We start from the raw sequence: 15,577 nt of genomic DNA, 5'->3' as shown, positions 1-15,577 counted from the left end.
GCCTGAGTATCTGTATTAGTTTCCTATTGCTGTCATAAAAAATTACCACAAGCGTAGTGGCTTAAAGCAACGCAAATTTATTATCTTACAGTTCTGTAGGTCATGTATCTGACACGGACCTCACACCACTAAAATCAAAGTGTCAGCGGGGGGGCTTCCTTGGTGGCGCAGTGGCTGAGAATCTGCCTGCCAATCCAGGGGACACAGGTTCGAGCCCTGGTCTGGGAAGATCCCACATGCCGCGGAGCAACTAGGCCCGTGTGCCACAATTACTGAGCCTGTGCGTCTGGAGCCTGTGCTCCGCAACAAGAGAGGCCGCGACAGTGAGAGGCCCACGCACCGCGATGAAGAGTGGCCCCCGCTCGCCAAAACTAGAGAAAGCCCTCGCACAGAAACAAAGACCCAACACAGCCATAAATAAATAAATTAAAAAAAAAAAAAAAAGTGTCAGCGGGGCTGCATCCTTTCTGGAGGCCCTAGGAGAAAATCCGTTTCCTTGCTCACTAGGATCATTGGTCGAATTTACTTAATTGTAGTTATAGGACTGAGACTCCTGTTTTCTTGCTGGCTGTCAGCTAAGGACCATTCGCATCTTCTAGAGACCAACTAAATCCTTGGCTTGTGATCCCTTCTTCCATCTTCAAAGGCATCAGTGGTGGATCGAGTCCCTCTCATGCTTCAAATCTCTCTTCTTTTTGACCCAGCTAGAGAAGGTTCTTGGCTTTTAAAGACTCGTGTGATTTGATTGGGTCTATTTGGATAATCCAGGCTACTCTCCCCATCTTAAATTTTTTTTTTTTTTTTATGGCTGTGTTGGGTCTTCGTTTCTGTGCGAGGGCTTTCTCTAGTTGCGGCAAGTGGGGGCCACTCTTCATTGCGGTGCGCGGGCCTCTCATTATCGCGGTCTCCCTTGTTGCGGAGCACAGGCTCCAGACACGCAGGCTCAGCAATTGTGGCTCACGGGCCTAGCTGCTCCGTGGCATGTGGGATCTTCCCAGACCAGGGCTCGAACCCGTGTCCCCTGCGTTGGCAGGCAGATTCTCAACCACTGCGCCACCAGGGAAGCCCCATCTTAAATTTTTTAATAACCTTAATCATACCTGCAAAGTCCCTTCTGCCATGTAAGGTAACTTACAGGTTCTGGAGATTAGGACCTGGACATCTTTGAGGGGCCACTTTTTCTACCTACCACACAATCTTTCAGTGAGTCTGAATGTTTTCATTGCTAGTTAAAATGGTCATTTAGGATAAACATCCATGCTGCCTAAAATGTGAACTGCTATCTTATCTCTTTCCCACCGTGATTGGCTTTTTTTTGGTTTTGTTTTGTTTTTTTCTTGAATGTATTTATTTATTTATTTATGGCTGTGTTGGGTCTTCATTGCTGTGCGCGGGCTTTCTCTAGGGGCGAGCGAGGGCTCCCCTTCGTTGCGGTGCACGGGCTTCTCATTGCGGTGGCTTCTTTTGTTGTGGAGCACAGGCTCGAGGCACGCAGGTTTCGGTAGTTGTGGCACGTGGGCTCAGTAGTTGTGGCTCGCGGGCTCTAGAGTGCAGGCTCAGTAGTTGTGGTGCATGGGCTTAGTTGCTCCGCAGCATGTGGGATCTTCCCGGACCAGGGATTGAACCCGTGTCCCCTGCACAGGCTGGCAGATTCTTAACCACTGCACCACCAGGGAAGTCCCATGATTGGCTTTTAACTCCCCCACAGTCATTTAGTTAATGATGAGCACCTAGACTGTGCAGGCAGTGCCCTGGACTAAGACCCAGTAGTTGTCTTCAGGGTGCTCAAGGTATACTTGCCGTAAGGGAAGTATATAGAAGGTGCTTTGGGGATTCATAGGAGTGAGGGAGTGCTTACATGTGTCTGTTCTCTTCATCTAGCCAGAGGTGAGCCACCCTTTTTACTTTTCTAAAACAAAAGGTTTCCCTTGTTCTGGACCCACCTATTTTTTCCTTTTCCTGTCAGCTGCCCTTGAACTTTTCTTTATCCTACCTTCTGAGAGAGACACTGGTGTTGGAGAGGTGACTCAGACTCCATGTTCACAGCCCCACCCACTTCCCAGCTGGGACTCTTCCAGGTTCCCTCTGGTTTTTTGTTGGTAGGCATTCAGTTACTATGCTGCTATAGTCCGTTGACAGGCATTCCCTTAGTTATCACGTTGCTGTTGTCTCCTGTTAGTCATTCACTCAGTCCTAGTATTTCCTGGGGTCTCTTCATGGGTATTCATTCCATTTAAGTATTGCTGGTATCTCTGCTGCCAGGTATAAATAGCCAGAGTTTGCTGACATGTGTATGGTCTATAGAAATACATTAAATCTGACATGTGGTTCGTTCCTATCTGTGAATAATGAGGTCTTGACCACAAAGATCATGTGATCATTTATTTAATATTTGAATGATTGTTTTGTGCCAGGCCCTGTGCCATCGTTGCTCCAGGAGAGTTTGGTTGGGCCTGGGGTTGGGGAGGTTTCTATTTGGTAAACATATTGGAGGGTAGAGAGCTCTTATGGTGACTCCCACCCCCCTTCCCCCAGCTCTGCATGGTCTCTCTGAGTCTCTTCAGGACCCTACTGAACCTCAGCTGTGAGGATGTCCTGCTGCAGCTGGTTCTCAGGTACCTGCGGGGGCAGGGCTGAGGGATGGCTGACCCTGAACCCTCCGGGCCCTCAGGGCCTTGTGCATGGCTGGGGTGATGGGTTGCATCGGGGTTGCCTGTGTGTGTCCTCTTGAAGCCTGGCTTAGCCATATAGTTCCACTGATGTTCCCTCAAGCCCTGTCCTTCCTTCCTGATCTATCCTGTGTCCCTTTTCTGCTGTCTTTCCCAGGTATCTCGTCCCGTGTAACCATGTGATGCTGAGCCAGAAGCCAGCTGTGCGCGACGTGGACCTATATGGACGGGCAGCAGACAAGTTCCTCTCCTTAATCCCACGCTGTTGTCGGCACCGTGCCTCCAGCCCACCTCGTCCAGAGCATGCCTCGTGGGCACGAGGTGGGCCTAGCAGAGAGGCAGGGAGAAGGGAGGACACGACGGGTATGGCCTGGCTTCTGGGGGAGCCTAGCAAGAAGGTGGGAGGAGGGAGGTGGCCGTGAGTGGCATTCCGTCTTTGGGGGGGTTGATGAGGGGTGTTGTAGGGTGGATCCTTAACTCCACCAAAGAAATTTAGCTTCTGAGCAAAGCTGTTCCTTTTCTTCACTCCAGTTGTACTCTTCTATTTCCATTGTTTTTGTGGTGTTGGTGGTAATGAGGAGGGGGTGGTGGATGAGGAAAAGCTTAATTTGAGGGGTGGAGAGTCAGCTGTCTGAATCGGTCCCGTGTTTCTTCTGCTTCATGGCCTTCTCTCTTAGTTACCCAAGGTGTCTCATCCCTCCTCCTGCACCTCTGGCTCTTTGATCTCTCTTATGTTTTTTCCCCTCTGCAGGCCCTGGAAGCCCAAGTGTTGACTCCTCTTCTGTGGTGACGGTACCCCGGGCCTCCACGCCATCTCGTCTGGCCCTCTTCCTGCGACAGCAGAGCCTGGGTGGCTCCGAGTCCCCAGCCCCAGCCCCTCGCTCACCAGGGCTTGCTGCCTCCCCAGCCTCCAGCCCTGGCCGACGGCCCAGCCCTGTGGAGGAGCCCGGTGAGCTGGAAGACAATTACCTGGAGTATCTGCGTGAGGCGCGCCTTGGTGTGGACCGCTGTGTCCAAGCCTGCCGCACCTGGTCTGCCCCCTATGATGGCGAGCGGCCCCCTCCTGAGCCCAGTCCTGTTGGCTCCCGGACTAAGAAACGCAGCCTGCTGCCTGAGGAGGACAGGGACAATGCAGGGGAGGGGGAGGTGGAAGAGCTGGGGAGGGGGGCGCAGGCTCTGGGTGCAAGGGAGGGCCCTGGCCACCTGCCCCCTCCCCAGCTCAATGGGGTGCCAGGACCATGGCCTGAGGGAGCCAAGAAGGTTCGTCGGGTGCCACAGGAGGGAGCTGGGGAACTACTAGAGGGCACCTCCGAGGGTGTGGCAGGACTAGAGAGCTTTGGGCAGGAGCTCCGGGAGCTGGAGGTGGCATTGAGCAATGGGGGCGCCGGCTCCGAGCCCCCTCTAGAGCCTTCACTACCTCTTGAGGAGGAGGAGGCCTACGAAAGCTTCACCTGTCCCCCTGAGCCCCCTGGCCCCTTCCTCAGCAGCCCTTTGCGGACTCTCAACCAGCTGCCAAGCCAGCCCTTCACTGGTAAGCTACTTAGCCTAGGTCTTCTCCTTTGTGTACTCTTTGCATGTTCTCGACATGTTTGTGCTGGTTTCTGAGACTTCTTGCCCATGCCATTCTTGTGTACGTGCTTAGCTCTTCATCCATTTTGCTTGGGTCCCCTCCAGATACATATCATGTCATACTTGTGTCTCAGTGTCTGTCTGTAGTCTTCCATGCTTGTGCTGGTTTGAGTATTGACTTCTGTCTAAGCCTTGTATGTCTGTCCTTTATGCATGTTCCTCCTCTTCCTCAGTCCTGCCATTTTCTGGGATGTGTGATCAGGATATTCTGTGTTTGGTGTTTCCTGGTGAATCAAAGTAATACACCTGAACCATGTGGAAGACATACGTGCTGTCCTGTATATGAGGCACCTATAAATCATGCTGTTCCATGTTGTTCCCACCAGTGTATCTGTCTGGGTGTTGGGTCTCTTGTCAGCTCTTCTGTGGCCCAGGGTCAGCTCTCTGGTATACTTCTCTTCTTCAGCCCTGGCCTCCTTTCTCCCAGCCTCTTTAGAGAAGGGCTCAGTTTCAAGTTTCTCCTGTTCCCTATCCTTGCACCCTGTTGGTTGCCCTGACTACTCAGTAAGACTTTCTAAGGGTTTATGGTTAGTGGTAAGAACTGAAGCAGATAGAGTGAAGTACCTCTATCTGGGTAAATTAGATCAGTGAAATACCTCTGTCAGGGCAAATGACAAAGCGTGGCCCTGAGCCCCGCAGCTAAGTTCTTTTGGTCTCTCCAAAAGACCTTGGAGCTAGATCTGGCCTGAGTGGCTGGGCTAACTCCTCTTTGTTTTTGTTTGGGAGCCAGCTTTACCCAGCCCAACCCTCATCTGGCTCTTGTCCCTACTCTACACCCCATGCTGGGGATTAGTGGGGAGGCACTTCTGGGAAGCTGTATAGTGCTTTGGACTAGACATACCTTGAGTTAGCATTCCATCTATGTCTTTGATGCATGTAAATCACTTACTGTGATGCTGGTACATTGTGAGAACTCAGCATGTGGTAGTTTAGGATTATCATCTCTTGGGTACATGGCAGATACAAGTTGACCAAGGTACCCACGTATCTTCCTGTTGTTTGTAGTCAAGTTATCATGCATCGATCAGTACATGTCCTAACTGGGCCTTGCACAGCATCAGGCCTTTTGCTCTGGAGTAATGACAACTCTCTCTTCCAGACTACAGAAAATATATCTTTTCATTTATTTAGCCTTTGCTCTGCTCTTTTCTGCTCTACACCACTAGAAGGTGGTGTGCAGGTTTTACCACTTTCTTGAAGCGTTAATTGAAGCTCTGTCCTTTTTCTTCTTTTAAACTCATCTGAGCTTTTTCTCTTGCAAAAAAGTCCCCAGAGATGAGAAGGACAAAGTTATGGGATATCTTAGGACCCTGCTAAGCTAGAGTTGTTTTAGAGCTAAGGCTAGTCATGTGCATGTGGAGTAAGAATGTTCTAGGATCTTTTTCAGGATTCAGTGTCTCTTGCCCTTCATTGTTCTCCTGCCTCAAGTCTTAGTGCAGTTCCTAGGCACACTCCCTCTCCCTGACAAATCCCTGACCAGACAGACTGTGATGGTTCTACAGTCCTAGTGTTGGTGATCTGGCTCAGTTGAGGCCAGTTCTCCCAGAAGATCATTCTAATCCCTTCTGCCGTCCTCTTTTCCACCAAAGAGTCTGTCCTGAATCAGTTTTCTCTGGCCCTGAACTAAGCTCTTTTTTCCCTGCAGATTCTATTTCACCACCTTGGTTCCCAGCTCCTGAACAGACCTGATTTCTTTTTTGGTTCTCCAAAGACTCCTCCCCTAACTTTAAGTTGACCAATCTAGTCGCCGTCTTTGCCTTCACTATGCTTGCTTCTTGCTTTATTTCTGACTCAGGTCTAGTGTTAGCCTCTGTCTTGTATGTAACCTGATTTCTTCTTTTGGTCTAATCACTTTCTCACTTGTTCTTTCTTCAGTTGTCCTCTTGGGTGAAGCTTTTTAAAAAGCTGAGAAATATATAGCTTATGGTTGTTATTGAATACTTATAATTTGCTAAATTTTGGCCTAAATGTTGTGTATCAGTATCTCTTTGATCCTCTTAATAACCTTATGAGGTGGGTGTATTTTCTTATTTTACCAAGTAGGAAACTATGCCTGGAGAGTTTTGATTCATCCAGTAACTTAACTAGTAAACGGTAAAGCTAAAATTTGAACCAAGTCTGTCTGATTCCAGAGCCTGTGGTCTGGCCCTTCAGCTAGAATGTGTATAAAGCTGGCATCTGGACCTCTTGCGGGTCCATGTGGTGTCTGCCATTTTATCTCCTCCAGAATAGGTGGTCACAGGATATTTAAACATGCAAATCATTTTCTGACACAAATAATTTTCATCTAGTGGTGGTGGTGGGGGGGCCTCATTTTGGGGGGAATGCGTGTGGTGTGCATTGTGTTCAGGCCTTGTATCCTTGTGCCCACCCCCCCAGGCCCCTTCATGGCTGTGCTCTTTGCCAAACTCGAGAACATGCTGCAGAACTCCGTCTATGTCAACTTCCTGCTGACGGGGCTGGTGGCCCAGCTGGCCTGTCACCCCCAGCCCCTGCTCCGCTCTTTCCTGCTCAACACCAACATGGTCTTCCAGCCCAGTGTCAAGTCCCTGCTGCAGGTGTGCGATGCATGCATGCATGGGTGCGTCCAGGCTCCATGGTGGGCCAGGCCCACAGCTGGAGTGGCCCTGGGGGGGCTGGGAATAGGCCCAGTGGGGCTAGAAAGGACTATGTCAGTCTAGAGCCACCCAGAAATGTCATGAAGTTGTGCTTCATAGGTGCTGGGCTCTGTGAAGAATAAGATTGAGAGCTTTGCAGCCTCCCAGGAGGACTTCCCAGCACTGCTATCCAAAGCCAAGAAGTACCTCATTGCCCGTGGCAAGTTGGACTGGACTGAGGGCCCTGCGGCAGGCTCTGCCCCCCGCCGATCTGATTCCCTAGGTGAGGCCTACCCTGCCACCACCTCCCTGTCCTCCCTAGGCAACTAATTAGCTCAGGTTAACTGAGTTTCTTATTAAGGTTGAAGCCTTGTGCCGGGAACTAGGGAGTTGCAGAGAGTAGAGTCTTGATTTTGTCCTCGGGTTTCTGGGCAGAGGAAAAACATAGTTCTGTCCACTGAGAGCCAAACCAACAGTAGCAGCAAAAACTACTCTAGAAGTTGGGGACGGGCAAGGGGACAGAATAGTCTCTAGGTTGAGATATTGTTAAAGCTTGGTAAAGGACATGGCATTTGACATGGGCCTTGAGAGATGGGTAGGACTTGGGTAGGCAAAGGCGTGGGATGGCTTTATTGTTTTGTTCAGGGGACAGCATGAACTGTTTAGTTGGAGCAGGGGATTTGGAAGGTGGTGGAACAGTTGGTAGTAAGGTTGGAAAGATTTGGTCAGAGCAGAAGGTTCTCAGCGTAGAGGTTGGGCTAGGCAGAGGTTGTAAACTTCTAGGCAGTGAGAAACCATTGGAGGTTCTTAGATCTGGGAATGGAGAGATAAGTGTGTTAGTTCATGTGCTAGTTGCACTGGAGCTCGGAGAAAATGAAGTCAGAAGAGCAATTGGGAGGCTTCTGCCATAATGCAGATGTGACCTGTGAGGCTTGAATTAGAATAGTGGAAATAGAAAGGAAGAATTTGAAACGGTGGAAATGGGAAGGAAGTACTGGTAGAGTCTGGTGAGTGGTTGTGGGGTATAAGGAAGAAGGAAGAGTTAAATATGACCATGATATTCTAAATTTAGATCTTTCATCAACAAGTATCTGAGTGCTTGCCGTATGTGCTAGGTGTTGTCTTTGATACAGGGGACTCAGGGAGGTACAAGATGTGATCTTTGCTTTCAAAAAGCTCATAGTCTAGATAGTGACTAGAGGATTGTCATAACTGAGGGAGCAAGGTCCCAAAGGTGGTGGAAGTAAGTGGGATCCAGAGCACAGGAAAGTCTTTTTCCCCCTTTGAGGCAAATGAGGAGAGATCAAAGGAGGAAGTGTTATGTACAAGTGGAGTTTTGAGGTGTGGAGGGAAATTTTAGGGAGTTGAAGTCATCCTTTATTTGCTAATTGAAGTAGGAGGCAAAATAATATGCTGAGCAAGAGAGCAGAGGTGAGATGGGGGCTTAAGGAGGAAAGTGTATAGGTTGGGAAGAGGGTACCAGAAGGGTTATTATATAGCTGTGAAGGCCCAGCTGAAGTTCCTTAGCATGATTTCCTCATGGTCCAGTACCAGGAATTATTTCTTGCTTCCACAGTCCTGGTACTATGTTCACTGTGGAGGGCCCGGGGATATAGAGGTAAATAAGACAGAGTCCAAGCCCTTGAACTCACAGATTAATGTATGAGGTAGAAGACATGAGAACAAGTTATTAAAATGCAGTGTGATAGGGCAGTAAAATGGGAAGTTAGTGGAGGGCAAATTAGAGGAGAGGTAGGCATGGGGAAATTAGGCTAAGGATGAAAACATTGAGGAAAGCAAAATTAAGGCAGAAGGGGCTACAGAGGCATGAAAGGAGCCTGGAGGGTTCCAGGAGGAGCACATAGGTGTGGATGCCAAAGCAGGGAGAGTTTCTAGAAGAGGTGAGGAAGTGTGTAGAGAGTTTCTAGAAGAGGTGGGAGGAAGTGTGTGAACCTGGTTGCAAAGGGAGCTGAACGCCAAATCTAATATATCTGTTTAGCATATCTCTGTAGCCATTGTTAGAGGTCGAGAATGGGAATGGTATCACGATCTAGAGACTAGATCCCTAGAGTCTAGGCCTTAGGTCTTGGACAGGGCCAAGAACAGATCCAGAGCCAGCAATCTAGGAGGAAGGAAAGGAGAGAAGAGAAGGCAGTATTTTAAATGGTTCATTTGAGTCTAAGCTGACATAAAGTTGTCTGGCCACAACCAGTGGGAGGATGGCTTTGGTGGATGTAGGAGAGGGATTGGTGGAAGGCCAAGTGGTGGCACAGGAGAGCAGATCTTGGAGGGACAGTGGTGTGTGACAGATCTGATAAAGCCACTGAACTATGAGTGCATATATAGCACCTGTGGGTATTGAAGGAGCAGGGGATGTGGGTGCCGTGTTATAGATAGGCAGGGGGAAGGAGGAAATGTTCGACTCTAGTACAGGAGGGTGCTGGGCAGCAAGAATAAGGGCATGTTACAGACTGAGGAGAAAGAGCTTGGTGATGGTAGAAGAGTGATTGGGAAGGGAGGCGCAGTAAGAGAACCCCTCACGGTGAAGGGGCCTGGAGAAGGGAGGGGGCTTGTCTGGGAACGAAGTGTCTGAAGGGTTGACTGCCTAAAGACTGAGCGTGTTGGTTGGCTGGTGGGGAGGCTGGGTAGAGGGAAGGAGGCTGGGCAGGCAGCACTCTGGTGTTAAGAGTTCTAGTGGAGAGGTCCGTGCCCCTGGGGGAGTGGGGGTGCGTGGGGAGGGGAGTCTCCTCTCCCAGGCCAGGGGACTTTGCCTGACGCCAGCAGCTTCACGACACTCCTGTTTGTTCCCAGTGAAGAGCCGGAGGCCGTCCTTGGGGGAGTTGCTCCTGCGGCATGCACACAGTCCAACCAGGGCTCGGCAGGCAGCACAGATGGTTCTTCAGCCTGGGAGAGACGGCACAGGACTTGGCCTAGGTGGGGGCTCCCCTGGGGCATCAACGCCGGTCCTACCCCCCCGGGGTGGGGCCCCTGACCGCCAAGGTGAGGCTCTGCGAGTCAAGAATGCTGTCTACTGTGCAGTCATTTTCCCTGAGTTTCTCAAGGAGTTGGCTGCCATCTCCCAGGCCCACGCCGTCACCTCGCCTTTCTTGTTGGATACTTCAGAGGAGGGATCTGGCCCTCCCATCTCAGGCTTCGGGCCCCTCAATCCTTAACTTTCTTCCATGGACAATCAGGGCCTTGAGTGGCCTGTGCTGGGGCCAGGGTGTAGGCTCCTTTTTATGTTTGGAGGCAGTGGCAAGAGGACTTTTTAATTTATTTCCGATGAATGTTTTCTGGAGAACTTGTTGCAATATGTATAAAAGGGAAATCTCTATTCTGTGCTCATTCTTCTTTCCCACCCTTTTTCTGTAGGGCTGGGGCCCCAAGAAAGTTGTACATGGATGGGGAAGTGGTCAGGGTGTTTTCTCTCTGGCGAGGACATGATGCCAAGGTTTCGAGGTACTTCTTATGCCTTTAGAGGGTGAGGGGACATGAAGCCTGGGGAAAAAGGTTGGGACTTTCCTCCTCCAGACTCCTACAGGAAGAAGCACCACGGGCCCAGGATGGTGTGGGGGAGCAGCAGCTGATGTTTATTGGGGACCAGTGTCCCTATGTCAGGTCTTGGGGGCCTGGCCCCCTGCATCTCTCGCCTCAGCTTTATTCGTCGCTGTCGAACTCCGAGGACAGACCCTGCAGCAGGGGCAGGGACATGGAGTGCCGCTCGGGGTCCCCGGGTCCCCCACCCTGGGCTCCTGGTGCGGGGCTTCGGGGGCTGAAGAGCCAGTTCTCTGCCAGGGTTGGGGATAGCCACAGCTTGACTCATGCCCTCGTCTTTCTGCCGCCCTGGTCCCTCCCTCTGGTCTTCTGTGCTGTACCCACCCCCTCACCAGGACCACGCTTCCATCTCGCCCTCCCCTGGCTCCCTCACTCCATCCCCCTCACCAGGGTCCAGTGTGGAGTTATGGGTGCCCCACACACTCCTGGGCTCTACACCCCCACGCCCTTTCCCTCCACCTTATCCCATCCCTCTCATCTTCATTTCCCCTAGCAGTACCTGACAGCATCTGGGGCCCCCTTCGGAAGGGGTTTCGGCCCTTGTAGGAGAATCTGGGTGGTCTGCCCTCTGGCCCTTCCTGGGGAGGTGGTGAAGGTGGGGCTGGGCCAGGTGAGGGCACATCAGCAGCTTCGGGGACATCAGCAGGGGCTGACGTGGGGGCCGGAGGTGGCATGATGCTGAGGTCGGGTCTGACCCAACTGGCCCCATGGGGCAGTGGGTCTTTGATCAGGGGCTTCTGTGGTCCCAGCACTCCCTTGGGCTGCAGTGAAAACTTGAGGCAGGAGAAGGCAATAGGCAGTGACCGCTGTAACCAGAGCAGTTGGGGCTCACGGGCTGTAGGCAGCAGCCCCAGCTGTAGCCAGGAACAGGAGAAGACCTGGTAGATGACGTAGATGCTGTGGGTGCTTCGGAGCCAGGGAAGAGTCTGCTGTAGGCTCACCTGCCCTGGTGGCAGCAGCAGGAAGGCCACCTTCTTGCGCAGGCCACCCATATGTAAGCGGATCCGGCAGGGCTGCCCATCCAACAGTCGCATTTCTTCATAGGCTGTCTCTGCCCGGCCATTTGGTGAGTATTCTCTAGTGCAGTGGGCAAAGGCACCTTCAGAGCCTGCCTGCTCCAGGAGGTTCGGTAGTGGCCCCACTGGTTGTAGTGCCCGCCGGCCCTGCCGTCCTGGCAGAGCCAGGCGGGTGTGGGCTGGGCGGGACTGTTTCACTAGCACACCCAGTAGGTCAAAGCAGGCTGCATCCGACAGGAAAGGTACTGCCACTACATTGGGCCCAAAGCGCTCCTCTATAACCTGCAGGTGGCCAGTTTATAGGTCAGGGACTGAGTTAGGGTCAGAGTTAGGAGTTACCTGGTAGCCTACTCTAGCTTGACCCTCCCACTGTCACTCCACAATGTGCTCAAACTGTTGTGTTTCCTGCTTGTCTCCCAGTTCTCCCCTCTAGCAAAACCTGAATGTCTACTATGTGCCAGACTCTGCTAGATACCGGGAATGCATTAAAAAATGAGACTTTGTTCTTGTCCTGATACAGCTCAGAGAGCAAGCTGTGGAGCAGATGAGATGTGATTTAACAGCCTTTGTCTTTGATAGAAGAGGATCAAGGATACTTTCTAGGTCGTAATGCTTTAACTCTGAAGGAATTAGCCAGATAGGAGAATGGTCAATCCAGGCAGAGGGAACAGCCAGTGAAAAAACTTTAACTTACTAACTAAGAGAGGCATAGTCAGGAAAGTATAATTTCATATTACTTAAGTGTAGGGTGTGGAGAGGGACAAGCACACAGGAGCTTGATTATTCAAGGCCTTGTGTGTGTGCTAAGTGATGGGACTTTTATCCTGAGGACAATGGGAAGCCACTTGAAGGGCTCTGGTTAGGAGGGGCACAATTCAGATAGGCATTTTAGAAAGTTAATTTTGAATAGGAAGGCATAAAATAAAGAGGGATAGAAAAAGTCAGTTAAGAGTATTGTAAAATTCCAGGCAAGACATGGTGAGGCCCTGAACTAAAATAAAGGGGGAAAGTATTTAGGTTATAGAATTAGTAGAACTTGGTCACTTAAGGGGTGTGGGAAAAGGCATCCTCAAGGATTAGGGTTAGATGGGTGATGTCATTAACCAAGAGTGGTTACACAGAAATAGGTTTGGAAGTCCACACTGTGTCTATAACATCTTAGTATACACCTTCTGCCCGAGCTGCAGAGGATAGTTCTTTTAGGGATTTGAGGCCTCATCTTTGTAATGCTAGTTCCAGTAGGCTTTCACAGATTACAGTTCCTCTTGGTTTTGTCCTTCTGGCCTTTTTGTGCTTGGTAACCCAGTTCTGGAAAATTTAATTTCATGACCAACTGGGAAGCCCTGTAAGATCCTCTCTAGTAATTGTACTTAGGTATGATCTTGACTCATTCAAGATGTTGTTGGCTGAGACTTCTGGCTCTGTGTTCTGCTAAGGAGCATACACAGTTCCCTCTTTGGGCCCCTTTCATGTTAGAGTCCTATTCTTAAAATGCTGTGTGCTCCACTTCCCTCCGCCAGACCCCCAATCCCATATGTCTGTGCCCCTGCTGATGGCATTGCCCACTTTACTGGCTTTCTTGTAGAATTCACCAATGGTCCCTTAAGGTTGATCTGTTTTTTGCTACATAAAGCTGTTTTGGAAGTGCTGCCCCCCAGCGTAAGAGGGGCGTAGCTAGTTGTGTCTGGACTTTACACAAGCTGAGATAGCTTGTCACTACTGTCTTGTCACCTAGCCAAGGAAATAACTGGTGCTCTCCGTTGATCTGCATGGAAGAATTTCCTATCATTCCTTCTCCTTTGTTTCACTAAGATATGGGACATTTAACTTTTGGGTGGGGGCATAGGTCTGAAGAACAGGACCCTGAGAAGAACAGTTGGATTTCCAGGGGTGAGAGCAGAGCAATGGTGGGTTAGCATTTTTGTATAGAATGCTCTGCCTCATGACAGTGAAAGCATAATCATCAAATATAACCTCAGAATCCCAGCCTAGCTGCTCCTTTGGTGCCTAGGATTCTGTACAAATGAGACGAATTGGAGTGTCTCCAGGAGAGGTCCCTCTGACAGGAGTGTGATGTTTCTTATGGTCTAAATTTCTGCTAAAAGGTGATTAAGCTGGAAACTCTGTTTCAGAATATAGACATGAATTTGCCATGGAAGTTTATTAGGCCCTTATTCTTACCCTGAGGGCCCCAGTGGTTATCCTAAAGCAGGAAAAATAAAGCACTCAACTCTACGCTAGGGTGAACGTGTTCTTGGCAGTCGCCATTTGAGACCACTGCCTGCTTCCACTGCACTTCTGGGTAGAAGTTCTGAGGACTTAGAGGCCTGCAAATTCAGCTCTCCCCGGGGCAGCCCAGGAAAGTGATGGTGGAAGATTATCTTCCTGGAGGTACCTTGGCTGGTTTGAATTCTGAATAGGGAGCCCTTGAGCCACATTCTGTTTTTCTACAAAGTGCTCAGTAAATCAGCAGTTCTGGAGGAGGAAACCAGGTTACTCAAAGGTGTCCTATTTCTTGAACTTGTCCCATACTACCAGTGATTTATCCTGAATGTCCCTACCCTGACTTTTCCTGGCAATTTTCCATTTAAATAGGACAGGGAGTTTTTCTGATACTCAGAGATGGTGTAGCTTTTTAATAGTTAAAGACCTCATTTACTTCACCCTAATTCTGATTGAGCTAGTCCAGGACCAACCTCTAACGCTGCTGAAACTAGTTGCCCTCATTCTTGGGAGGACCTTGGCTCTTCTCTTTCTGCTTCCTTGGGAAGCTGACCTTTGTGGCGAGCTGCTACTCCGTTGCAAATGGGAGCTACGTGCCATTAAGGCTGCTTTGAGTTTGGTATAGGCACTGCTTTAAGATGATTATTTTAAACTTGGTGGGCTGCTTTCCGCAAATGCTTTAAATTCACTCTCCTTCAGATAGCCTGACCAGAACCTGATCCCTAAATTCTCTAATATCAAAAATTAGTGGCCATCTAGATTTTGTGGGATTTTCTGGACACCAGCAACTCAGAGCTGAGATCTGCCTGCTCCTGGAAATCTGTATATTTGGCTCAAAACCCAAATTTCTCATTCTGTGGAAGTTAAGCTGGAGGGAGTGTCTGTGAAGAGGTCAAAGGTAAAGTTCCGGTTCTTTAGAAAACGTAAAAGGCCTTTCACCGTCAGCCCCTATACCTCTTCTTCCTCATTTTCACCACTAATTCTTTGAACCCTGTTCTAGAGGACTATTTGTAGTTCACTAATTTACATTTTTCTTTTTTTCTCTCGGCTTTTGCATATATTCTGCCTCTAACTAGTACACTGTTCACTCTCACACACCCCCTGCCCCTTGCTCATTAGGTGTTTATTAAGCACCCTTTATATGCCAGGTATTCCTCTTCCCTCCATGTGAATAACTCCTATATGCCAAGCTAGAATGTACTCACTCCAGGAAGCCTTCCTGACCTCCTAAGTCTACCCCTGACTTAGCACGTCTCTTTTCTGCTCTCATAGCTCCCTATCCATTGTCTTTCAAGGAACCTTTCTTACTGTTTTTGCAATTGTAATTAAATTGGACACTCTGTGCAAAGAACTTCGTGCAGTGCCTCACGTATAAGCCAGCACTGAGTAAATGTTAGTTATTATTGTCTTTAGGCTTCCAACTCCTTCCAACTTATAAACTGCTCAGACCCATCTAGGTCACACTTTGTTACTTCCTCTTTAGCCCTCTTTACCTACCTTATCTTTGATGAGGGTCCAGGTAGCATCAGCTTCATCCAGTGTCAGCAGGTGAGGGGTACCAACCAACATGATGGGGTGTGGGAGGGGTTAGGCAGGGCAGTAGCTGCTGCAGAAACCCCAAGCTGCCCATGGAGGTGAGGCCCCAGGCCCTGGACTCTGACCTACTACAGCATGAGGTCATAGAGGTCCTGCCGGGTGTTGGGGCCTTGGGTGGGGGGAGGGCAGTCGCTTTCATAGCCTCACTGTACCCACAGCCTGAGTCCATACTCTTTAGTCACCTATTCATTCTCGTGCTTTAGGGGAGGTAGATGCAGGTATCCATTAGGGTGTGTTTGTATATGTCTGCGTGTGTGTGTATGTGTGTGTGTGTGTGTGTGTGTGTGTGTGT

At 49.9% G+C, this 15,577-nt stretch overlaps 2 protein-coding genes across 6 annotated transcripts in view; one reads left to right on the top strand and one right to left on the bottom strand.

Annotated features, from left to right (window-relative positions):
- The window catches only part of FHIP1B (FHF complex subunit HOOK interacting protein 1B), a 30,430-nt gene that overhangs the window by 11,842 nt on the left and 3,011 nt on the right, over window positions 1-15,577 (top strand). For 2 of the 5 annotated variants that reach the window (XM_068554752.1, XM_068554753.1), the window contains 6 exons: window positions 2,536-2,615; window positions 2,827-3,032; window positions 3,421-4,200; window positions 6,678-6,856; window positions 7,016-7,178; window positions 9,707-10,229. In XM_068554752.1, the coding sequence (XP_068410853.1) occupies window positions 2,536-2,615; window positions 2,827-3,032; window positions 3,421-4,200; window positions 6,678-6,856; window positions 7,016-7,178; window positions 9,707-10,068 (1,770 nt within the window). In that variant the 3' untranslated portion in view covers window positions 10,069-10,229. Of the gene's footprint in view, window positions 1-2,535; window positions 2,616-2,826; window positions 3,033-3,420; window positions 4,201-6,677; window positions 6,857-7,015; window positions 7,179-9,706; window positions 10,230-15,577 lie in introns of those variants that run through there. The other 3 variants (XM_068554755.1, XM_068554754.1, XM_068554756.1) reach the window with 3 other exon arrangements.
- C11H11orf42 (chromosome 11 C11orf42 homolog) lies at window positions 10,553-15,258 on the bottom strand. The gene is made up of 3 exons (XM_068554757.1): window positions 15,187-15,258; window positions 10,950-11,748; window positions 10,553-10,683 (listed from the first exon to the last, which is right to left on the bottom strand). The coding sequence occupies exons 1-3, from the start codon at window positions 15,256-15,258 to the stop codon at window positions 10,553-10,555; spliced, it is 1,002 nt and encodes a 333-aa protein (XP_068410858.1).

The sequence above is a fragment of the Eschrichtius robustus genome, chromosome 11 (assembly GCF_028021215.1).
Source record: "Eschrichtius robustus isolate mEscRob2 chromosome 11, mEscRob2.pri, whole genome shotgun sequence".
NCBI classification, from domain to species: domain Eukaryota; kingdom Metazoa; phylum Chordata; class Mammalia; order Artiodactyla; family Eschrichtiidae; genus Eschrichtius; species Eschrichtius robustus.
The sequence above is the reverse complement of the archived record's forward strand: the minus strand, read 5'-3'. Positions and strand labels throughout refer to the sequence as shown.

Coding starts and splice junctions, on each gene's coding strand:
- C11H11orf42 (XM_068554757.1), bottom strand. CDS start 15,258: ATGTTGGTTGGTACCCCTCACCTGCTGACACTGGATGAAGCTGATGCT. Junction 11,749..15,186: donor GGACCCTCATCAAAGATAAG/GTAGGTAAAGAG, acceptor GGCCACCTGCAG/GTTATAGAGGAGCGCTTTGG. Junction 10,684..10,949: donor GGGGCCCCAGATGCTGTCAG/GTACTGCTAGGG, acceptor CAACCCTGGCAG/AGAACTGGCTCTTCAGCCCC.